This window comes from Etheostoma spectabile, chromosome 11 (genome assembly GCF_008692095.1).
Source record: "Etheostoma spectabile isolate EspeVRDwgs_2016 chromosome 11, UIUC_Espe_1.0, whole genome shotgun sequence".
In the NCBI taxonomy this organism is placed as follows: domain Eukaryota; kingdom Metazoa; phylum Chordata; class Actinopteri; order Perciformes; family Percidae; genus Etheostoma; species Etheostoma spectabile.
This window is the reverse complement of record NC_045743.1, coordinates 19,386,414-19,408,735: the sequence shown is the minus strand read 5'-3', so window position 1 is coordinate 19,408,735 and position 22,322 is coordinate 19,386,414. Positions and strand designations below refer to the sequence as shown.

At 40.5% G+C, this 22,322-nt stretch overlaps 1 protein-coding gene across 1 annotated transcript in view; it reads right to left on the bottom strand.

Annotated features, from left to right (window-relative positions):
• Window positions 1-22,322, bottom strand: part of tfpia (tissue factor pathway inhibitor a) — a gene marked incomplete at its 5' end in the record, with an annotated part of 55,942 nt that overhangs the window by 13,404 nt on the left and 20,216 nt on the right. Inside the window, 1 exon segment of the mRNA XM_032529986.1 lies at window positions 12,270-12,470. Coding sequence (XP_032385877.1) covers window positions 12,270-12,470 — 201 coding nt within the window.

Here is a 22,322-nt window from a genome sequence, read left to right as displayed (position 1 = left end):
AATAAAGTATTATCTAATCTAATCTAATCCCACAATGGAAAGTGTACAGTAATGGTAGCCTGTTACACACCTAGTCTATATCTACGACATTCCATTTGCTCCGGTGTCGCCGGAAATTCTGCCGGATGTCGCTCATTTTAGCCTGTTGCCCGTTACCATCCGCTTTCTTTGTGTTGGCGTTCTAACCTCCCGTGGATTTCTGAGGACTATGAGTACCTGGTCCTCAGATCTCTGCAGGGTAAATCCAGACAGCTAGCTAGACTATCTGTCCAATTCTGAGGACTATGATTACCCGGTCCTCAGATCTCTGCAGGGTAAATCAAACAGCTAGCTAGACATCTGTCCAATCGAGGACTATGATTACCTGGTTCTCAGATTCTGCAGGGTAAATCCAGACAGCTAGCTAGACCATCTGTCCAATTGAGGACTATGGTACCTGGTCCTCAGATCTCTGCAGGGTAAATCCAGACAGTAGCTAGACTATCTGTCCAATCTGAGGACTTGGTTACCTGGTCCTCAGATCTCTGCAGGGTAAATCCAGACAGCTAGCAGACATCTGTCCAATCTGAGGACTATGGTACCTGGTCCTCAGATCTCTGCAGGGTAATCCAGACAGATGCTAGAATCTGTCCAATCTGAGGACTATGGACCGGTCCTCAGATCTCTGCAGGGTAAACCAGACAGCTAGCTAGACTATCTGTCCAATCTGAGGACTATGGTTACCTGGTCCTCAGATCTTGCAGGGTAAATCCGACAGCTAGTAGATATCTGTCCAATGGGACTATGGTTACCTGGTCCTCAGATCTCTGCAGGGTAAATCCAGACAGCTAGCTAGACTATCTGTCCACGAGGACTATGGTTACATGAGTCTCAGTCTAGCTAGCTGTCTGGATTTACCCTGCAGAGATCTATCTGTCCAATCTGACTTTTCTGTTGCATGACTAAAACAACTTTTACTGAGGCTATTTTACAGCAGCACTGTGGCTCCACAAAAGACGATTTTGATTGGTTCCTTTTCAATAAAATTCAATTCGATTTGATTGTATTCATGGTTTCAAATCATAACAAGATATATCTCAATACGTTTTACAGATAGAGTAGATCTAGACCAAACACTATAATTTACAGAGACCCAACAATTCCAGTAATTCCCCCACAAGCAAGCATTTAGTGTGACAGGGAGAAACCTCGGGTGGTGTCGGTGCCGGTTGGGGTTATGATTAACAGTGGCAATTATAGTCACAATAAAGAAAAGGCAACTATTAATAGAAATAGTAGGTGTGCTAGTTCATGGGGTAGCAGGGCACTGCAGGGCATAGCAGTGTAGGCATTGTAATACTGTAGTTTGAAGAAATGCCAATGAACCAGACCCTCCTCCGTAGCACTTTGGAGGAGGCCTGGCAATGCTAGACTGTGCTTACAGTAACTTGTGCAGAACCTGTTGAAAATGTGCCGGTTGGGAACGGGCCAAATTCTTGGCCGTATTGCTGCTTTCAACTTTCTGAAGAACTACTCATCTAAACTTAGGGCGGTGCAATTAATGGAACTTTGAATTGCGCTCATAACTATCACGAAAACAATTGAATCAATTAAAAAAAAAAATCATTTTGCAAAGCAAGTCTACACCACACCCGACCCTCCCCTGCAGTGTTGTGACGACGTGGTACTCCACAGGGAAGCAAATTTACAAAAAATTGTCAAATTGTCAAACTCTAGCATTACGCTGTAACTGTTTTATCTACCAGCTTCCATAAGATATGCATCATGGGTTTACAAAAAAATGAAGACAAACAATTAGTTGATTGTAATTAACTGATTAACAAGCTGACAAAACGTATTAGCCGTGTTAGAGGCTAAATTAGAACTCTGCTGAGACAACGTGCCCCAACAGCTGCCAGAGGACGCCTTACACCAGCTACACACTCACTATCTGGTTTATCTGTTATCTGGTATTTGAACCCCTCTACTGAAGGGTGACCATGATTAGAAGGCCATCCTTGTGACCTCTAAACACATTTTAGGAGGTGACTTTGACTTAAAAGCATGGGCAATGTGATGTGTCAAAGGGTACTGTAGCACTTTCTCTAGAGCGAGGAGGTAATGAATAATTCAGAAACAAAAACTGGGAAGGGGTAAGAGGTGATTTTTGTTTTATTATCGGTCAGCTTGTCTTTCTTTTATGCGCTGGGTGTGAATCACATGGTCCATCGTTGCAGAGAGTTTTGGCTGGTTGTCAATATTTCAGCCAAACGGTTTTCAACATTTAAGAAGCTCAGATAATTGTGAGGGGGGGAGCCTGGTTCGTGTACGAAACAATGCATGTTTTCACGGTCGTACAATGTGTATATTGCACACCGAAATGTCTAGACTATACTTTGTCTTACCCCATTCCTCCCTTAACTCTCACTGGCTCAATGTCTTCCCCTTGCCTATTTTCTTCCTTCAGTTTTCTTCAATATATCAACACATATTTTGAAAGGTTTTTTATTGTTTCTACCACTAAAAGTGCCGACACCATTTTGGCCAGGCCTCTGGTGGGAAAACAAAAAAGCCTGATCACTAATGGAATAGACATTTTAATGTCTATTCCAACAATAGCAGCTTCCACTGGGTAGAGACAGACATAATGCAATGCCATAGAACAGAGATCTTCAATAGGGCGTCGGGGACCCTTAGGGGTGTTGACTGTCGAAGCAGTCGATACAAAAACCTTTTCTGTGTGACCTACAATTACCTTGTCTTAATGTCCTGTAAGTAAGATAGCAATCCACACATACTAAGCTTAAGGATTCACTGTGTAATGTATGTTTAACCTTCAAATATGATGTATACATCAATAATAATTATTTTAATAGCTAAGTATTGTATGGCATGTATAAAGCCTTTTAGGCCGCCCTACACATTGTTGTAGGCCCAGTTTTATATGTAACTTAATTTTTTACAATGTACAGTATGTAATTCAGGGTCCCTTATCCATCTCTCTTTTAGCTAAGGGGTGCTTGGCCTAAAAAAGACCCCTGGCATAGAATGACACTGATCTCAGCAGCAATATCAGCCTATCCATATCTCCATAAAAAGAACTATTACATTTCTAAATGCTTTATGATGCTGTTTGCAAATTACAAAAAATATAGGGATACGGTGTATATACATACTGTACATCTGGTGGGATAAAGGCACAAATGTGACAAAGAGTAAAAGATCTGTGTTGTGTAGAATACTGGTGCATTGCCTGTTGGGAACAGGTCGAATGCCTGGCAGTAAATGTATGCAATAAAACTAAAGATCTATCTATGTTTCTGTCTCTCTGTCTATCTGTCTGTAAGTCTGTCTGCCTGTCTGGGTTTTCTCTGGCTTACCTAAAGCATCAATAAAAGATCTCCAGTTGGTCCAGAACACAGCTACCCAGAGTCCTCACAAGATCTAAGAAGTTTGATCATATCGCATTGGTATTTATGAGTCTGCATTGGCTACCGGTTCACACAAGAGCTGATTTAAAAATCCTCCTTATTAAAAGGCTGTAAATGGGTTCATATCTTCCCAGCTTTATTTCCACATTTCCTCCATCACACCTTTTACGTTCCCTTGGTGCCAGTTAGTTAACGATTTCTAGTTGAGCCTTTGCCCATCCGAGCTCCCCTTCTCTGGAATAATCTCCCAACGAACATCCACGAGGCAAGCTCTGTTGATACTTTAAAATTCAAGGCTGAATAATGATGACAAGAACGGAACACAAGCCCCTGTCTCTTGAGTAAAAGTCCGTCTTTCATACTACTCGCTAACGCTGTCTCTCTTGTTACTACGTCATCTTACAGCGCCGCGGTGGAGCTGCTGCTCTATGTTACAAGTTGGGAGTGAGAACAGGGTTGGTAAGCTAGCTACCCCGATCCTGTTGGTGCCATGTCATTTCTCCAACACTCCATTGTTCCGACCTTTCAGTAACCCAAAAAAGTCCCTTTGCTCCTACAGCCCACTAGTCCGACGCCCCTTTGTTTTGAAAAAAATAAACCCTCTGCTCAGAAATCCCATTGTTCCGACCATATAGCTAGGCTTTTGTGGATCACCTCCCATAATGTAAAATCTGAATCAACAATAACAAGCAAAATTACTTTTCTCTAGCTTATTAACACATTTAAATCGTTATTTAGACTAATCTGCTAAACTAATAGTTTAGTGTCCCAAATCCCCATAACGTAACCCCATTTGTACAGGTCCAATCCCCTGACCAATCGGCTATCCTAACTTACATAAAAAGCCTATATGGTCGGAACAATAGGATGTTGCAGCAGAGGGGTTTATTTTAACTTTTTGGAAATAAAGGGACGTCGGAATAATTGGATGTAGGACTAAAGGGAATTTTTTTGGTTATTTAGAGGTCGGAACAATGGAGCGTTGGAGAAATGGGCAGTCCCATTAGTTATACTGTTAAATTACTAACCTTAACCTTTGTTTTCATAGTAACATTGTAACATGTTAGCATGTGTGTGTACTTTTACATGTAATGTGTTTTCTTTTCTATTGTTTTATTACTCTCTTGTACAGAGACTGTCTCAATTATGTAATTTTAAATAAACCTAAGTTAAAGTGTAAGTGATGAAGTAGACTCACATTTTCCCAATCCAGCCACAATCTGCAAAGCTCTGCCACCTAAAGCAACATCATTTGTGCTGCCCTTTCCCTTTCCCTTTGCTTACTTTTTAGTTTTTTTTCGAACAATGAATGTGCTCACAGCCCTGAGCTAAGGACACAAAAAAAGTGCAACTGTCAAAGAGAAACACAGGGTTTGTGTCTCTGACCTCTTCAAGCAGAACTGTAAAAAGGACAGCAGACCAAAGAGAGACTTTAGGACACTGTGTTTACGGCTTGTTGGGGTTTCAGTAAAGCAGCAGGGCTGGAGAGCAAAAGCCTTTTTGCAGATATAGAAGAAAACAAGTTTCCCAGACGGAATGTTCCTCACATTGGTTTGTGACCTTTACAAGAACAGTCTTGTTAAGCTGTCCGTAGCTGTGTAATGACGTGAGAAATATTGGAACCAATCATTTAAATAAGAGTGTGTCAACTAGCACTTCTTGTAATGTGTGCTGTTTGTGGAGTTAGAATGTCCCTGATTGGATGATAACAGCCCTTCTGCCGGATGGGTGAGATTGCAGGACGCAAAAATCCACTGGACCTGGATATCTGCTTTCTGCAAGTTACCAGTGTGATGACATTTTCAAATGTCGGAGGGTGTTAAATGAAATCCTTTTTAGAGAAAGTCCTTCTTCTTTTTAGACAACCACAGAGGCAAGAACCCAATGCATGCATTTACTGTGTATAAAGAAACATTCAACATCATCAATCAGTGGAAATGAAAAGACAGTTGTAAATTAGTTTTATCTTAAATGAATTGTCAAAGCCATTAGACGCAATAATCCAAGAAGATCAGAAGATCAGTTTTGACTGCAGTGGAGCTCAAGGCTAACTAATATTCTCACTAATGGCTTCATTTGTTTACAGCCAACTCAGTCATGTCCGTTGTTTAAAAAATACAGCTGTGTCCATGAACTGATTACTGAGTGTGTGTATTAGCATGCTAATCTTAGTGGTATACTGTATTTGCAGTAAGTATCCAATAAACTATGGCACTTTACGCCAACAGGCAATGACAATATGGGACTTTGGAGAAACATTGTCATTTAAAGGTCCCATGGCATGAAAATTTTACTTTGAGGTTTTTTAACATTAATGTGAGTTCCCCCAGCCTGCCTATGGCCCCCCAGTGGCTAGAAATGGTGATAGGTGTAAACCAAGCCCTGGGTATCCTGCTCTGCCTTTGAGAAAATAAAAGCTCAGATGGGCCGACCACTAAGGGTTATATAAAAGAGACTTCAGATACAGTATTAGGGGACCACTAAGGTCTATATAAAAGATACTTCAGATACAGTATTAGGGTACCACTAAGGTCTATATAAAAGAGACTTCAGATACAGTATTAGGGACCACTAAGGTCTATATAAAAGAGACTTCAGATACAGTATTAGGGGACCACTAAGGTCTATATAAAAGATACTTCAGATACAGTATTAGGGGACCACCAAGGTCCACATAAGAGACTTCAGATACATTATTAGGGGCCACTAAGGTCTATATAAAAGAGACTTCGGATACAGTAACAAAACAAGGACAGACTCGTAAATACACTTCTTCAGTATGAACTCACTACAGTACAACCTGCCAAGAATTAAGCCGTAGTAAGAAATGTAGACTGTTTATTTCTTTCCGCTCTACTGTTGACTTTGGCCACTGAGCTAAAGTCACCACCGAGCACAGTAAAAATAGATACACACACACACACACACACGTGGAAGTGTGTTCAATTTAGATAAAGCCAAACACTGCTGGGTGTGATGCCATGCTGCAAACCTTACCTGCTTTTTTTTTTGTTCAACCAAGAACTAATAAAAACTGTTGTGAAAGTGCCCTTTATATACCATGGAACAAATGCTTTTAAAACGGTTTTATAGATCTGTTTAATGCAGTGTCATATTCTTTATGATCAAAAACCAGCAGGCTTCTTAATCTTGAGTAAAACTGTACTCAGGCCAGCTTAAACATCCGACAGTCACCTCTGTATTTCTGTCCAGGCCATTTTATCTGATGTCACCTTTCTGTCAGGTTGTCTTTACAGTGCAGAGTTGTTCGTGTGGAGACGGGACATAAAATGGAGGCAGCTACTGCACATGGCGAAGCCCGCAGGATGCAAATTCATGCCTGATCCTCTTGTCTGACGGCATTATGCATCCCGTGGCATGCAATACGAAGGTGAAGGTTATTGCTTGCCAGTGGGAGAAAGCACTTAGTCACACCACAGAATAACACGCCATCGAAATACTTTGATCGATGTGTCATTGCTTTCATGCAAGGGCATATTTCACATTGAACAGACAAGCTTAGGTATTAAAGGTGTGTTGTTTTCTTGCTATATGACAGATATAATGATATTGTATGAAAACGTATGCACACCAATTCATATGATATTGAAATTAGGCAACTGCTGGGGGGGGTCATGTGACCACCAGGTCAACTTTAGCGGTATTTACAGTGTAATTTAGCTGAGACAAGGTTATTGTCAGCTGCGTACCTGTCACCGTGAGGGGCCGGTTGTTTCAGAGGCCATTGCAATTGAGTTTGGCCAATAAAAGGTGACTTTTGGACGGGTAGAGGGCACCGCGAGGTGACGGTCCTTTCAGAGGCCGTCATGTGGTGACGACAGTTAAGTTTAGCTGCCAAAACGGCTAGTTAAGATTAGAAAAAATATTGTGTTTTGGGTTAAAACACCGGTCCCCTTAAGTATTACTCCCGGGTCATGAACACCAGTTTCCTGAGTGAAAGTCTTGTGTTCTCCCTGAGACACATGGATTAGAGCAGTTTTATACAGTAGCAATCCATGTGGTGCACACTGTATTTACATACATGGAACAATTATTAATTACAGTGCATTACTTTTCTGTCACAGCAGCAATCTAAAAAAGAAAGTGGTTCTTCTGCTTTTCTCTAGGTTTTTCTGTGTCATCACACGCATACAACAGCATCGTTCCATTCAACCTGAAGTGCCTTTGAACCAAACCAGCACAGAACAACTTACTTACTTACTGTTAATAGATTCAACTCCCAAGTGTGAAAGATTTAATTGTTGGTGATTGGATTGCTTTTCAAGAGAAGCAGTGCTATGATATATTACCAACATCTCACAAAAGCTAAGTGCCGCACGGTGAGTGACACAGTGAATCCCCCATTGTGAAGACTGCAATTCACCACGCTCTTACCAACAGTTTGTGCAATGCAGCAAAGGACACAAACAACATGTGTACCCTCGACTGTCAGTCATTCTCAGGGCTTACATTTGCAGATATAAAACATTCAATGGTAATGTGATGGGTAGTCCAGGACTTATTTTTTGTGTATGTATCCATTAACCTGAGCTATGCACACAAGGAGAAAACTTGCCAGCGGCCACAAAACATGCTTGAACTTAATTGCATTCAGTTGTGTTCTGCATGAAGGTGAAGAGTAGCACCATAGCAATGATGATGGTTGGGTTTTGTTTTGTATTTAACAAAAAAGCAACATGTCTTGTATTTGTATGTTCGTATATATGTATATGCCTCCTTTACAATCAAATGATCTTTTACTCAATTAATTGCTGCTTAATAGCTGCTACAGAAAAGGCAGTTGTCTAAATAAATCTCATCAGCGTTTTATGAAAATGTTTGATGTAATTGAAGACACTACACACCCATCACCACCTTAATTGTAATTGAGTGACGCAACCGAATCTATGTCTAGCAGGCAGATCACCCCCGATGTCTTAGTGGGGTGTAAGACGATGCACACCTGGGAACGCCGCCATAGCTCCTCCCCTCAGCCGTCCAGTATTTAGAGGGGGATAACAACTTTTAGTTACTTTTGTCTGTTTTCACTCTAACTGAACTACAAAACCCTTTCCTACATATGGGCAGCACAAACTCAGACACTGACATACATGCACAAACTACAAATGTGGAACATATGCAACCCTCAATGTGCTTGCTTTGTTTATGGCTAACGATTATTTTCTAATAAACTTCTATCTAATCTAACTGCATAATAAAATATTATATTGGCAGTTATAAAGGGATTACCACCTGTTTGAGTAAGGTGCTTGCATGTTGATGGGGACACTGCAGATTCCTGTCACCTTAGGTTTTAGATGTCAAAACATTGGTTCCTACAGTGCTTTTACATTGTGGGAATTAAAATGTTTTTTTGTTCAAAGAAATCAAAACTTTAATTCCATACCCAGAACAACGATTTTCCAATCATAGGTCATCAAAGTAATCAGGTACACCAGTGCTGTGATTCTTCCATAGTACACTTACATTATGTACATGGGCAACCGGCGGCGTTACAGAAAAACCGGGGACAGTTCTCTAGAAGCACCGCTTGTCCAAGAACTTATTGATATTGCGGCACTGACCAGTCTGGACCAGGTACCAGTTTAGAACCAGTTCTTAATACCTATCCCTACTCCTCATGTCAGGAATCAGAGGCAGGTAATTGCCTTTTTTCCATCACTCCACACCATTAATTCTATCATCAACCATTGCAACGGATGTAGAACAGGTGCCAATGTGTGACGTCACCCCCTGGTTTGTGGAGATCTCCTATGAGTCATCGAGTTTGCAGTTGGGGGCAGAACCATGCTGGTTGCAGATGTGCCAATTTTAGACGAGAGGGAGGAGTGAGGGAGGAGCTGCTTACACTTTGCGTTGCATTACACATCGTATGCTATTCCATACTCGTATGGTAGCCTCGCCCTTTAAAATCAATGAGTTCATTCTGCGTTGCAGAAGACCAAAAGAGGTCTTTAATTCTTTCCAGGAGGTCCCCGTCTTGGTCAGTTCATCCAGCGTAGACTGCCTCCTGTTGGATTTAGGTCTCCCTAGCTTCCTCTTGCCTTGGGGATTATAGTCCAGAGCTTGTCTTGCTATTTCTTTTTTTATGACCAATCCATCATCACTCTGGATTTGATTTCAATGTGGATTTACTCCTGGTTCATATGTCTCCGCAGGTCTACATTTGATATCTTGTTGGGCCACCAAATCCTAAGTATGTATCTGAGAGAGTTGTTAATGAACAATTGTAATTTAGTGATGATTGATTAGGTGGTTTCCCAGATTTCACAGCCATATAGAAGGCCAGATTTTACATTTGTATTTAAGATTCAGATTTTAATGTTTCTTGTGAGCTTGGAAGAGAGCCATACAGGTTCTAAAGGCATGTCTGGCTTTGCTGATGTGCAGCTCAACATCTTTATCAGCTCCTCCATCTGTGTCCAGCTTCTCCATCTATGTTGCTTCCCAGGTAGCCATCCTTCCATTCTAACCCTAGACATATGTTACACTGTTTTACAGAGGGAATTACATATAGAGTATTTTGCTAAAAGGAAAATCTTTAAATAGATTACAGTAGCTAGTGTTAGCGTTTCCTGCTCCAAGGGAGACAGGGCTGGAGTCTCCAGAGCTAACCCCAGCCACTCCACCCAGCACCCGGGGAAACAAGACTGGATACCTCTCGTGGTTTTCAGGAGCTGCAGCATTTATTAGTGCTCAAACTGTAGACTCTAGCTACTGTACAATCACTTGATATGCTCAACGTTAAACGTCAACTCTCCTCTGCTCCGATTGCTCTCTCTCTTGTCCTCTCACACTTCATCTTCCTTCACTTACTCTCTCTTTTCAGCAGCATCCCCAGTGAACTGAAACTGTCCCTCCAACACTGAGCTGGCGCAAATATCCAAAATCCAAATTGTAAAAGTAGTTCTTATGTGTGTAATGGCTTAACCCTGGCCGAGCCGCCTAATTCCGGTTTAATTGTGCAGCTCTCACAGACTTTCCAAAGGCACCAGACAGAATAAATCAAATCCTGATCGTGAAACAAGTCATTTTGTGGAGGCTATGATGCAAAAAAACATGTATTCACTGATTTACAGACCTGTTTTTGTACATGTAAGTCTATAAGCGAAGGTCTTTTTGGGCCAGTGGGTTTCACTTGATGGGCCAGGAGTTGAAATTCCACTCTTTGGCCACTTTGTTCCATTTGCTTCGATACCTGCTGCAAACTGCATACGTGCCACACTACGACAGTAACTAAGCTAGGCGAGGCTTAGCAAATAGCTAATCTACAGCGAGCGAGTAAACGATTGTAAAATACTACTGGGCAAATGGCTGTTGATGGACACAAAGTTGCAGTGGTTGGCATCATTATAGAAATGTTCCAAACTTTAACAAAAGCCAGACTTTTTCATACCTTCCATGAAAAAACAAACCCATGTTTTGTGTTCTTGTGGCTGATAGAGTAATCCATTTGGAGCTCCCTCTGTATTCTTTCAAAGTAGAATGATATATTTGACACCTACACACATTCAAAGAAAAATACAAACGGAAAAAGAAACACACAATCCTACTCGGTTAGTGTAGCCTCATTTGTTCCGAGTTCAGCTGTTGCTCCCCCTCAGCCTTTGACCGACGGCCTCAGGGCACGGCTCTGATAAACACCGACAGCAGTTCTCTACTCTGGAACGGTGGATCAACCCTTGGTTGGTTTCTTCACCCACGCACACACATACAGTACTGCTCTGACCCAGTGTTGTAAACCAACATCAATTTTAATTTACCACAAGGTCATTCTCTTTGGCCGGACGACCAAATTATCCTCAATAATTTGACGACCATTAATTTCCTCAAGGCCGCCTACATCCAGCATGTGTTATGGGGCGTTTTGTCACTTTAGGAGTTTGGGATTTGAAATGATGTTGGTCAGTTTAACAATATTAGAAATCCATTTTCTGACTGAGACATGACAAGTGTGGAATCCAATAGATTGAAGACTCCGTTATTAGCTGTAATCAATTAATTCAACTTCAATCTATCATCAATTTAGTATCTGTAACCTATAAATAATACAATACTTGCTGTCCCTCTTAAATATGCCCATATTTTTCATTAACCAGATGCCTCTAGGAAAACTCTTCAGAATTAATGTGCTGGCAAGGCTCCATTTTATCCACATACCAACAAAATGACTCGTAATAGGATTTTATGCCCAAGGTGGAAATAAAGTCTAATGAGGAACAACAGTCCTTGAAAACAAATGGGATCATTTGCTAACAACAACATAACAATGCAAAGCTATAATACATCCTTGTCCCGTGTGCTGTTATTTTGAAAAATATTCCTTTTGTATTCCTTTGTATGAATGATGTTGGGGTCCGTGTTCACTGTTACCGTGGAGATCTGTTCACCAAATATCAAGGTGAGTCATTAGATGGCAATGTACTTTGTTTTGTTTATTTTATTTACTTAGTTTTGTTTAATATCTTCTGCATGTAATATGTCTTTAAATATGTATTGAACATGTATATAACATACAGAAATGACGACGACTACTACTACTACTACTACTACTACTACTACTACTAATTATACATTTAACAAGATTAAGATTCTGAAGGAAACAAAATCTAGATAAAACAGAATGTAAAAAGGAAAGGTGTAATAAGCAAATGCACACACCTTTTTCAGTCAGTATTGATTATAAACTACTTTAGATGACACTGTTTAAATTTCTTTTCTTTTTTTTACCATTTATCTTATGTATTTGATGTTGTGTGTTTATGTGATCGAGATAAACTCAAAGGCAAAACAGCTTTTACATGTAGACCTAAGTGTCAGCCAACGGGTCAGACTCACCTGAGACGACACACGTTTCCTCACACGCGTCCATGGTGGGGAAATTATTGGCGTTACCCCCACAGCCTCCGTACTCAAAGAGCTCACAGTGACCCGTGTCGACGTTGAAGAAGTAGCGGTCCTTGATGGCCTTGCAAGGCCCCGGCTCGTCCTTCAGGGCACACAGCTCGTTGAAGATGAATAGCTCGGGTTGGCCTCCATCTGTTGAGGGGATGTAAAAAAGACAACTTTTAGCACGAGGTGAAAAGGGTTTGTGTTTGTGGTGTGTGTGTGGGAGGGTGAAGAAATTAGGTCACAGCATCAAACTCTAACCTCTCGCTTTGAGATAAGGTAAAGTTGCATTACAGTATAATTTCCAAAAGACTTGGATTGACATCTTACTGCTTTGAGAGATCCTCTGTTCCGGAAGGAGACTGTGTGAAGGATTTGTTAACGGCTGTGTGACCTGACTGAAAATTAAAACTGAAAAATGAACGGCTGCACAATATATCGTTTGTGCACCGTTAGGGTTAGGGTTACCGTCTGGGTTTCTTTTGGCCTTGTTGAAAGAAAATTTGAGTAGAAAATTGCACTTTTAAATGTACAGTAACGGTCATTCTTGACTTTTATATTCAATTCAAATTCAAAAGGCATGTTATTGTATTTAAGAAGAATAGTGAAAGCAACAGAAAGGCAGAACTGAGTGCACTTTGATATCACTTTATTTACTACAGGTAATATCATTATCGCCATATTCAGCATTGTTTCAATTCAGCATATTTTCCTCGTATCGTGCAGCCCTAAACACTATGCAATATTGCAGAGTCTTCTATCCCCAAAGGCAAACTTTGTCAAAATCGACTTTTTTCAAAAAAAAAACTCAACTGCACCATATATTGGACCTACCCAAAAAGTTAAATTCTTGTGTGCATTTTATATAATTAAACATCAGTAATTGGCATCCGTTTATCAATACAGTATTGCCATGGAATATATATCGCGATACTTTCCAGTATCAATTTTTCCCCCACTCCTAATATATGAGTGTGGGGGTGGTGGTAATTAGGGGTACGAGACTGTGAAAAGTCTGGGATACAACGATTTAGAGGACTACTCTGCTGGACAAAGACAGAGGTCCCATTTTAATTGACACTGTGACTGTGTTGACAACCTTCTCTTCTGTCATTATCATTCATAACAGCTGGCCTACACACATCCTGAAAAGGTGGAAGCATGAGGCCCAGTGAGCTCTACCAGCCTCTGTTACGAATGTTAAATCCCAATCTCTGCATGCTGTTGGGAAATGGCTTTCTCAGGTCTCATCCCTGCTGTTTTTGGGTCAGGTCTCTGTCATGGCCGCCCGTAGCGGTGCCGTTACTTCAAACCCCTCTGAGATGAGAAGGATCTCCTTTGAAATGGATTTGTAGAAGGGCGAGGGCTGAGTGACAGTGGTTAAAAATGGCTTTCTGCATTGCGCATGTTAATATTCAATAACCTTGTTATCTGATCTTACATTGAAAGTTTTTGTGGGTCATGTCTTTCACTGACTTATTCGCAATTAAATCATATATTAGGGTGTTGCTTTGGTCTGAATCAGTTGATGAGTTTGTAAATGTGGAGAGATTTCCCCTTGGTTTGGTGTTACACTTGGAAAAAATCCAAGCGTACCAAAATGCGTGCATACAATAATATAAGAAAAAGGTCCTATTTGGACTAGTCAAAAAAAGTGACAAACATTGAAAAATCAATTCAGCCCAGTAGAGTTTAAAAGGCTCTTGGATTCATCAGTCGGGGCCGTGCCATGCAGGCCGCCATGCAGGCCGCCATGTTAAAAACTGTTTAGGATTAACCGTTGTTAGCCTTTGTGCTACAAGTCTTCTTGTTTCCATTCTCCACGTGTTATAATTTGGTAAGCTAATAGGTGCTGTGCTCTTTTAGTTGTGATTAGAAATTACTTTGTTTATATAGGCAGCACCCATATAGCTTTTTTTTGTGTTTTGTACTTTGACATTATATTAATTAAAAATCCTTTCTTTTTAGTGTGACTTCTTCTCCTTTTTTGCATTGGTTCTGCCAAATTCATCCATTTTATGTTGCGCCTTATATCACAACGGGCCAGGTCATAACAAACATAAAATTCATTTTTGTTTAAAGTGAGGCCTCCCAAAGGCCCAATCTGAGCCAGGAAACCCCTGACACACTGTGGTAAGCATTTAGCTCAAAGCCCCTCGGTTCCCAAGTACAGCCTGACACAGCTGATAGCATTTCTACTATGGTTGTGTTTCAATTGAGGTTTTGTGCTTTTGATAAACACTAAACTAGGGCTATGCAATTAATCAAATTTTGATTGCCTTTCAATTTTGGCTCTTAACGAGCACAAAAAAATGTAATTGAGTAATTTCCCAAGTTCCCCCTGTGTTGGCTGGATTTTGGACCTCATCCTTCAGTTTGCATCGGAAATGTCAATTTTCAAGGTGGTTTCACTGTTTCTTAACCCTGGTGTTGTCTTCACTTTCGGGACCCTCTCGTATCCCTCGGGTCAAACTGACCCGGGACTTATTTGGGGATTTAAAAAAAACAATTCTGAAATAAAATTTTACTTCATAATCTATTAACAAATATTGCTTTTTATCTCAATTTCAAACAATTGAGATAACATATATGTTTAGGTAATGCAGTCACTCTCTACTAGAAAACAATTAAAATTGGAGGTGTGATTCGTGTTTTGTCATGAGGTTATAATTCATGTTAAAAATCCACTATGGAAAAAACACAAGTGGTCATGTCCAGAATAGTGTTCTGAATTGAGTCAGGAATACATATTTATCACAGAAAATAAGGTAACTTGTACCATTTTTCTTCTTGTAAAAATTTGAAATGGGTCAATTTGACCTTAATACCGTACAAGGGTTAAGTTAAATAAATGCAACATCTTTCCAAAAGTCAATGAGATTAAATAATCGTGATTTCTAGATTGAACAAAATAAGTGGAATCATATTTTTCTCCATAATTTATCAGCCCAACACTAAACCGACGTGTGTTTGGTTTGGTTTTAGGGCTGGTTCGATCGTCATCCGATTGGATTTCTTTCTCTGGTGTGATTGCAAGGTGGGAAAACAAACATTACGTTCTCCTTCCAGGAAGGTTCAAAGTTCTCTCCACACACATCATCTAATGGAAACCACCCGGCACCGTCCTATCAGCACAGCAGTCAACAAACAGTCCCTCTGCCGGGCGAGGTAATGAGGCGGCAGCTCACCACCGCGACCTGCCTTCACCCGTCCAATTCTGATTTGTAACCAGGGATTGGGGACACCAATCAAATACTCCCAGTCTCATTCCCTCCATCCGACCTGTGGTGTTTATATTGCATTAGGGAGTTGGGATGAGGTCAGCGGGGCTTCCCTGAAGAGACGTCTGGTATTTTTTTATTTATTTACCTTCTTCTTGTCGTTTCTGATAAGCAGCAAAAGATTGGGTTGGGGAGAATTTACACAGCAATCTGGGTCTTCGTCTGATACCGAACCCTGTTTGGTATGTAAACACACCACATTGCTGAACCTCAGGGAACAAACTTTACAGAGGAATAATAACAACTTGAGATTGTTGCTGGACGCCTCTTGCTTCCAGAATCGTCCCTTTTGGGTAAAAAAAAAAAATATAGACGAGATACGATACAGATGTGGTGCAGACTGGTCTTTTGTAAATCATGTTTAAGGACGTTCAATGGGCTGCCCAAGAAAACAGGGACTACCTATTGATTTCTGCTGTTCTTGTCCAAGACGGACTAAAATACAATAAGCAGTGTGTTCTTCAATCACTTGTCCAACAGACAGAGACATTGTGTTCGGCAGTCCAAAAGACACACAGCCAAACACAATGTTAAGAGCCAAACTAAAACATTTCCTCTTCAAGGAAAATGGAAATGGAGAAGAACACGCACAGAAATGCAAACCTGCCCAAATAGACACTGCATACTTGCAAAGTAAATCGTTTAAACTGGAAATTAGGATAGATGGACATCCAGTATGATGGACAAAAAACCCTTTCTTCCCAGTAAAGTTAACATTCAAAATTGAGCTATCACACAAACCCCAGTTCAACACATTGGGGCGGCACCAATCTAAAAAGCTCTGTCCTCATGTTAATATTACCAACCGGATCAAAGTGTTACCGCTTTGAAATCAATGAATATCAAACCTGTTTGAAATCCTTTAGCGTGAAGGGAACAGCGACGATCACTGAGCAAACCACGCTCATGCAACACTTATGCAGCGCGACTGAAAACTGTATAAGCCGTGCTGATTATGTCTTCTCAGCCATCACTTCATCCACAGACTTTTCTCTCTTTTTAGGTTTATCGGGAAAAAATAGTGCACACAAGAAGCTGACGACAGCTGTCTGCAAGCATTTTTTCTTCTTCTTTTTTTCTGAATTCACGTTTGATCACTGTTGTATGACAATGAACTGGTTGTTTTGACATATAAAGATATCAACCTAATATTACCATACATTCTCAAATAGTGGACATTTACATTGGTTTATCTGGGACAGACTGACTGTATATAAGACACAGGCATTCATGTATAATGGCACTTGCTCCCCAGGCCTCTATTGTTACCCTTTGACTTTGATCAATTCATAATAATGTCCATTCCCAATAATTCCATCAGCTTGATTAACTGCAGCGGCTAAAATTGCCTCCCCCCCCCCCCCCCCCCCCCCCCGAGTGATGTTAAGCCACCGTGAGTGAAACTCAACACTTCTTTCAGAACTGTCACATTAAAAGTCTTGCAGCTTTGCATTTACAGGTAGGCTTTTAAAGTGAAAAAAAAGAGTTTTTTACCAGTAGCGTAATATTGATCAGGAGCACAGCACAAAAGAAAAGTCTGTAATTATTAATTAGAGTATGAAATATTATTTCTGTTAATAGAGAGACACTCTGCAGAGTGGCAAGTATGAACGTTCTAATTGAATTTGTGCAGAAGAAGTGTACATCATACTCAATTTACCACTTGAGCTGCTGTTGTAGGCTATAGATTATTAAATATGTTTTTACCCGGCCTTTATTAGTGACAACCTTTATTTTGTTTGGCCACAGCCCAGTTGGTAGCCGATGTGGCAGCCTTTCTAAATTGCATTGGCTATATTACACACCCGTACTTCCAGTAGTAAATTCATACTAACACTGTTACTATAGAAGTATTAAAGTCTCCACGGGGATTGAACATTAAAACATGGGAAAATGTTTTTTGCTGGTGGGAAGCACTTGCATTGATGCATTGCGAAGTGTGTAGACAAGACATTATTATTGGTAGTGACTTAGACGGAAAGAGATTCACACAGGCCGTGCTAAAGCTGTGAATGCAAACAACCTTTCTGAGCAATCCACACAAAGCTCCAAATCTGTCATCAGGGATCCTCCATGTCGTTGAACAGAAGGTAAATAAATGTCCTACTCAAACAACGGATTCACAAAACACTTGGAAGCCAACCAACGAATCAGCCAGCTCGTGGAAATATAGGTCATGTTGAATAGGCAAACTGGTTTAGATGCATCACATTTCCATTGGCAGCTATAGTCTCCTGAGTACTGCTGACATACAGTACATTTGTATAAAGATCTATGTTGCTCAACATGCACACTGTGCCAAGCACCTCTGTAAATCCCGAGCTGGGCAGGTTGAGTTGGATTGAGGCCCAGTCCCAACGGGTAAATTAGCACGTACACACTGTACAGTAGCCATGGAGCGGCAAACAACAAAACACAGCCCGTTACTGATGACTCAAGAACACGGAGCGTGTATCAGGATGACAGTAAGGTATGATGCGCTGAGAAAACAGCTGGAGACATGGAGACAGATGGAGGAGAAGAGAAAGACCAGGGCAATGCCACAGTGTTGACAGCTGCCCCACTGTGACTACACCACTTCACACTCCATGTGAGGAAATCGTTTCTCTGCTTTCTTATCGTATCCTTCCCAACATTGTTCCCATGCTGTGAAAAGGAAAAAGTATGCATAAAAATGTACTCACTAAGTTGTATAAGTTTAAACAATAGCCATGTCAAACTTAGACCTTACTAGCAATAGAAGCAATGAAAAGATAATGACAAGAGAAGACTACATTCTAATGTGTGCCCATTCTAATGTGTAGTACTCATTCTACTGTGTAGTACTCATTCTAATATGTAGTACTCATTCTAATGTGAGTTATGATCTTTATGATCTAATTTGCTTATTGACAAAAGCCTCTCTGCAGTGTTGAAGTATTTATTGTGCCTGATTAGGTGCTAATATATAAAGCACAATAATTAAAGCAATTAAAGTCCTGTTTAAATACCTAAAATAGGGCTTTTATTTTCCATTTCTTCTCAAATAAAAGTGCTATTTCTAAATCCCACATTTTGATTTAAATTAAACACTTTTAGACATTTTACATCTGCATGGTGTTGATTTCAGAAATGTGTTTGTAAAATAATTGACAATGTCAAATGAATGTATCTGTCTGTACATGTTCAGGAATGAAGTATTGTCTACTATCAAATATCCAAAAATAAAGGCCTTTGAAATTTCTGAAGTGGGTATATATATATGTGTGTATGTATATATATATATATATATATGTCTATATGTGTATGTATGTGTATATATATATGTGTGTGTATATATATATATATATATATATATATATTATGACATGTCTTGACAACATGTGTCCAGCAACTATTAATTGAAAAACAAATTAATACATTTTCTTCTGCACCAAGTTTGGAGATTTGAGGAGATTTGTTGGGAAACTTTTAAATTATTATTGTGCAATTATTGTAAAGGGGTATGATTCTTGGGTATCTCGTTTCTATGTTTCAAGCAGACTTTGTCTTTTTTTTGTAGCAAGGTTTTTTTTTGTCAAAAGGTACATCAAAATTATTTCCAAACAGTAAAATACGGAAATAATCTGGATCAGAAGTGGCACAATCATGTGCTGAGGTAATTAAAAAAAGATTATTTGGGAGCGATGTTGACTTTGGTTGTTTTTCACTGAGCTTATCCCTGTGTAAAATGCATATCAGAGTCTAGTTAGTCACCTCTGTACGGTAGGTGGTCATTTCTTCAGTGACTCACTTTGCTAAATGTTTCATAAATCAAAGGGTAGAATTCTATTTAATAAAAGTTATGTCAGATTACAACACTGGGTCAGAGCAGTACTGTATGTGTGTGCGTGTGGGTGAAGAAACCAACCAAGGGTTGATCCACCGTTCCAGAGTAGAGAACTGCCGTCGGTGTTTATCTGAGCCGTGCCCTGAGGCCGGTGGTCAAAGGCTGAGGGGGAGCAACAGCTGAACTCGGAACAAATGAGGCTACACTCACCGAGTAGGATTGGGTTTCTGTTAGAGACTTTACTTTGCCAATAATGCTCAAGGTTTATGCTGCTTTTATATTACAGACATAGATGTGTTTTCATTTGTGAACTCTGCTTGTCATTATATGTGTTGTCTCACACAGTTTGAATGTCGCTGACTTAAAAGTAGGTTTCCTTATTTACTCACTATTGTGTGAGTGTCCATGCCCTCTTGATTGAACTGATTGAGTCTACTCATCTCTGTATTGTATGTGTGTATGTCCTTTTGAACTCAAATGTCCTGCTATTGTCTTGTGGGGTGGGCGGCCATAGGTCGCACACGTCTCTGCATGCATTGTGTAACTTGTTTTGCTCATGCTATAAAAAGGCTGCACTGAAGGAGAACATTAGAGTTGGTTTGTACCCAACAGTTTCACATGCTCTTTATGCATTTTTCATTGTAGCCATGTTTCAAGATTGCGAGCTCCAAATGGATTACTGTATTGGCCATAATTACACAGTACAACAGTTTTTTAATTATTTCCCATGGAAATAATACAGCCACAACTGGGCTATACCTGTCGGAGATCACTGTTGTTTATGTATTAAATGATGACACTGAAATGATACAAGTGATGTTTCTTCATCTTCATCAATTTTTTTTGCGAATAAATAAATCTCTCTTAAAAGTCCCATTGACTCCATCTGACTGTCAGGCATCCCCAACAGTTAAATCAGGCATTGAGATAGGTATTTAACACACAGGCCTCTTAGGCTACTGACAGCCAAGGAAAAGGGGTGGATCAGCTCAATAGTAGTGGACCTGAAAATGAGGTTGTACAGATAACTAGAAAGAAACAAAGGCAACGATCCTGCAGATCATTTCAAATGCAGCTCATGCAATAGACATTGGCCTTTAAGCAGCTATAAAGAGATGACCTCATTCCTGCAGCAAACTCACAAACAGGGAGAGCACTTCCTATGACACTTCATGTTGGGAGATCAATGTGGGCTTCACGCACCTTCCCAAGCACTTTCTCCATCAAATCAAAGGAATCCCACTGGAACACAGACATGTGCAGGCCTCCGGGAGAAAATGCCATTTCCATGAACCATAAAAGCTGTAAGAGCTCACACTGTGTGATAGGGAAACCGAATGGGGGCTAGCCTGAAGGCCGAGTGAGTAGGGAACTCATTGTTTTCGGGCAGCAACAGGCCTGGTCCTGTACAGCACAGTACATAGAGCATAACACAAACTCTGCCACGATTGGTGGTTTAAATGTTGACGGAGACGCCCAAATGGAAAAATTTGCACCCACATGAAAGATCATTCAAAATCTTTTATTCTACAGATCTCTGTGCAAGCTCTTACTGTATATATTTAATGTTAAGTTGCTAAAACATTGCCACCATGCTTTTACCAATGTCCTAACTAGCACTGCAGGGCAAACCTTCTTAATTATGTAAAAGGCTTGTTAGACCCATGCATTTTTAATCAGAGCCTGGGTGTTGGTATCGCAAGGATGCAATGAGCAATTTAATTGTCGCTCCAAAACTCGATTGCGTTTGTCAACCGATTTGTGTCTGCCAAGCCAGGTTTAACATTCATCTCAGCTTGCCTTTTTGTTGTTTTGTCTTGCTCTTTCAAACAGGAGACTCTGGACAAACAAACTTTTTGGTCGGCATTAACTCTCTTTCCCATGTCTAGCGGCTGTTTTGATCAACTATTGACTTTCCCTCAGATGTCAGCTCAGTGATGGAAATCTCTACGCTCTCTATTTGCAATGGCATCGTTATGTTTTGCTGGCAATATCTAAGTTGAGCCCCTACCTGTTTCCCACTTGGTTTTGATAAGAAAACAATGGTCGGAACCTGAAATCCCGCTCGCTTCGGTGATTCTGCCAAATCCGTGCTCTGACATTTGCAAAGTCTGAGCACTGCCAAACCGAACAATCCCCCTCAATGCCAATTAGAGTCTGTCTCAGCTGGTTCTCAGCCAATCAATTGGACAAAGTGCGTTTCCTGCGCAGCACTCTGATGGGCAGTGTGTATGATTAGCTGAAATGCAGGTTGGGGACACACATCCTCAAACTGGTCATGCCTCATCTGTTGGAGCAAAATGTTGCCTGGCCATTTCTCAGTCCAGAAGGGGCATATGGCAAGCAATGATGTGGGTACAAGTTTGCCATACGTTGCACAAGCCTGTAGGGGAGAAAGTCACCAAGGCACCATCTGCCAAATTGGGCAAGTCCCAAAACACTCAGTGTATTATTCATCACTTGCAATAACAGCGACAAGATTCACAAGATAGGAGGTGCTCAAACCAGTGATAGAAAAGGTTCACAGGTTGAAGATGAAAGGCTTTCAATACAATGCGCCAATGCAAATTATAATGTGATTAGTTTAACATTTCTGTGACTGCGCAAAGGGAAACAGAGGCTCTCCTCATCATCATCATGACTTCAACTAAGAGATTTCTGATACTATTCAACCACATTGTTTTTATCTCACACAATGGGAAGGAAGCAATGTGTGAGCATCTGCTTATTTGTAAGTTAGAGGCTATCTCTCGCCAAAATGCAACCTAGGGTCTTTTTGTGAAAGTACCCGAGTCACAAGATTTACCATATTCTCGTTTTTCGGTCAAATGGCCTTTTGAATGGGAGAGCTAGGGGCACTTTTATGCTAGCCTCAAAATAGCTATTTTTTAAACCACTAAGAAGGCTCGACAC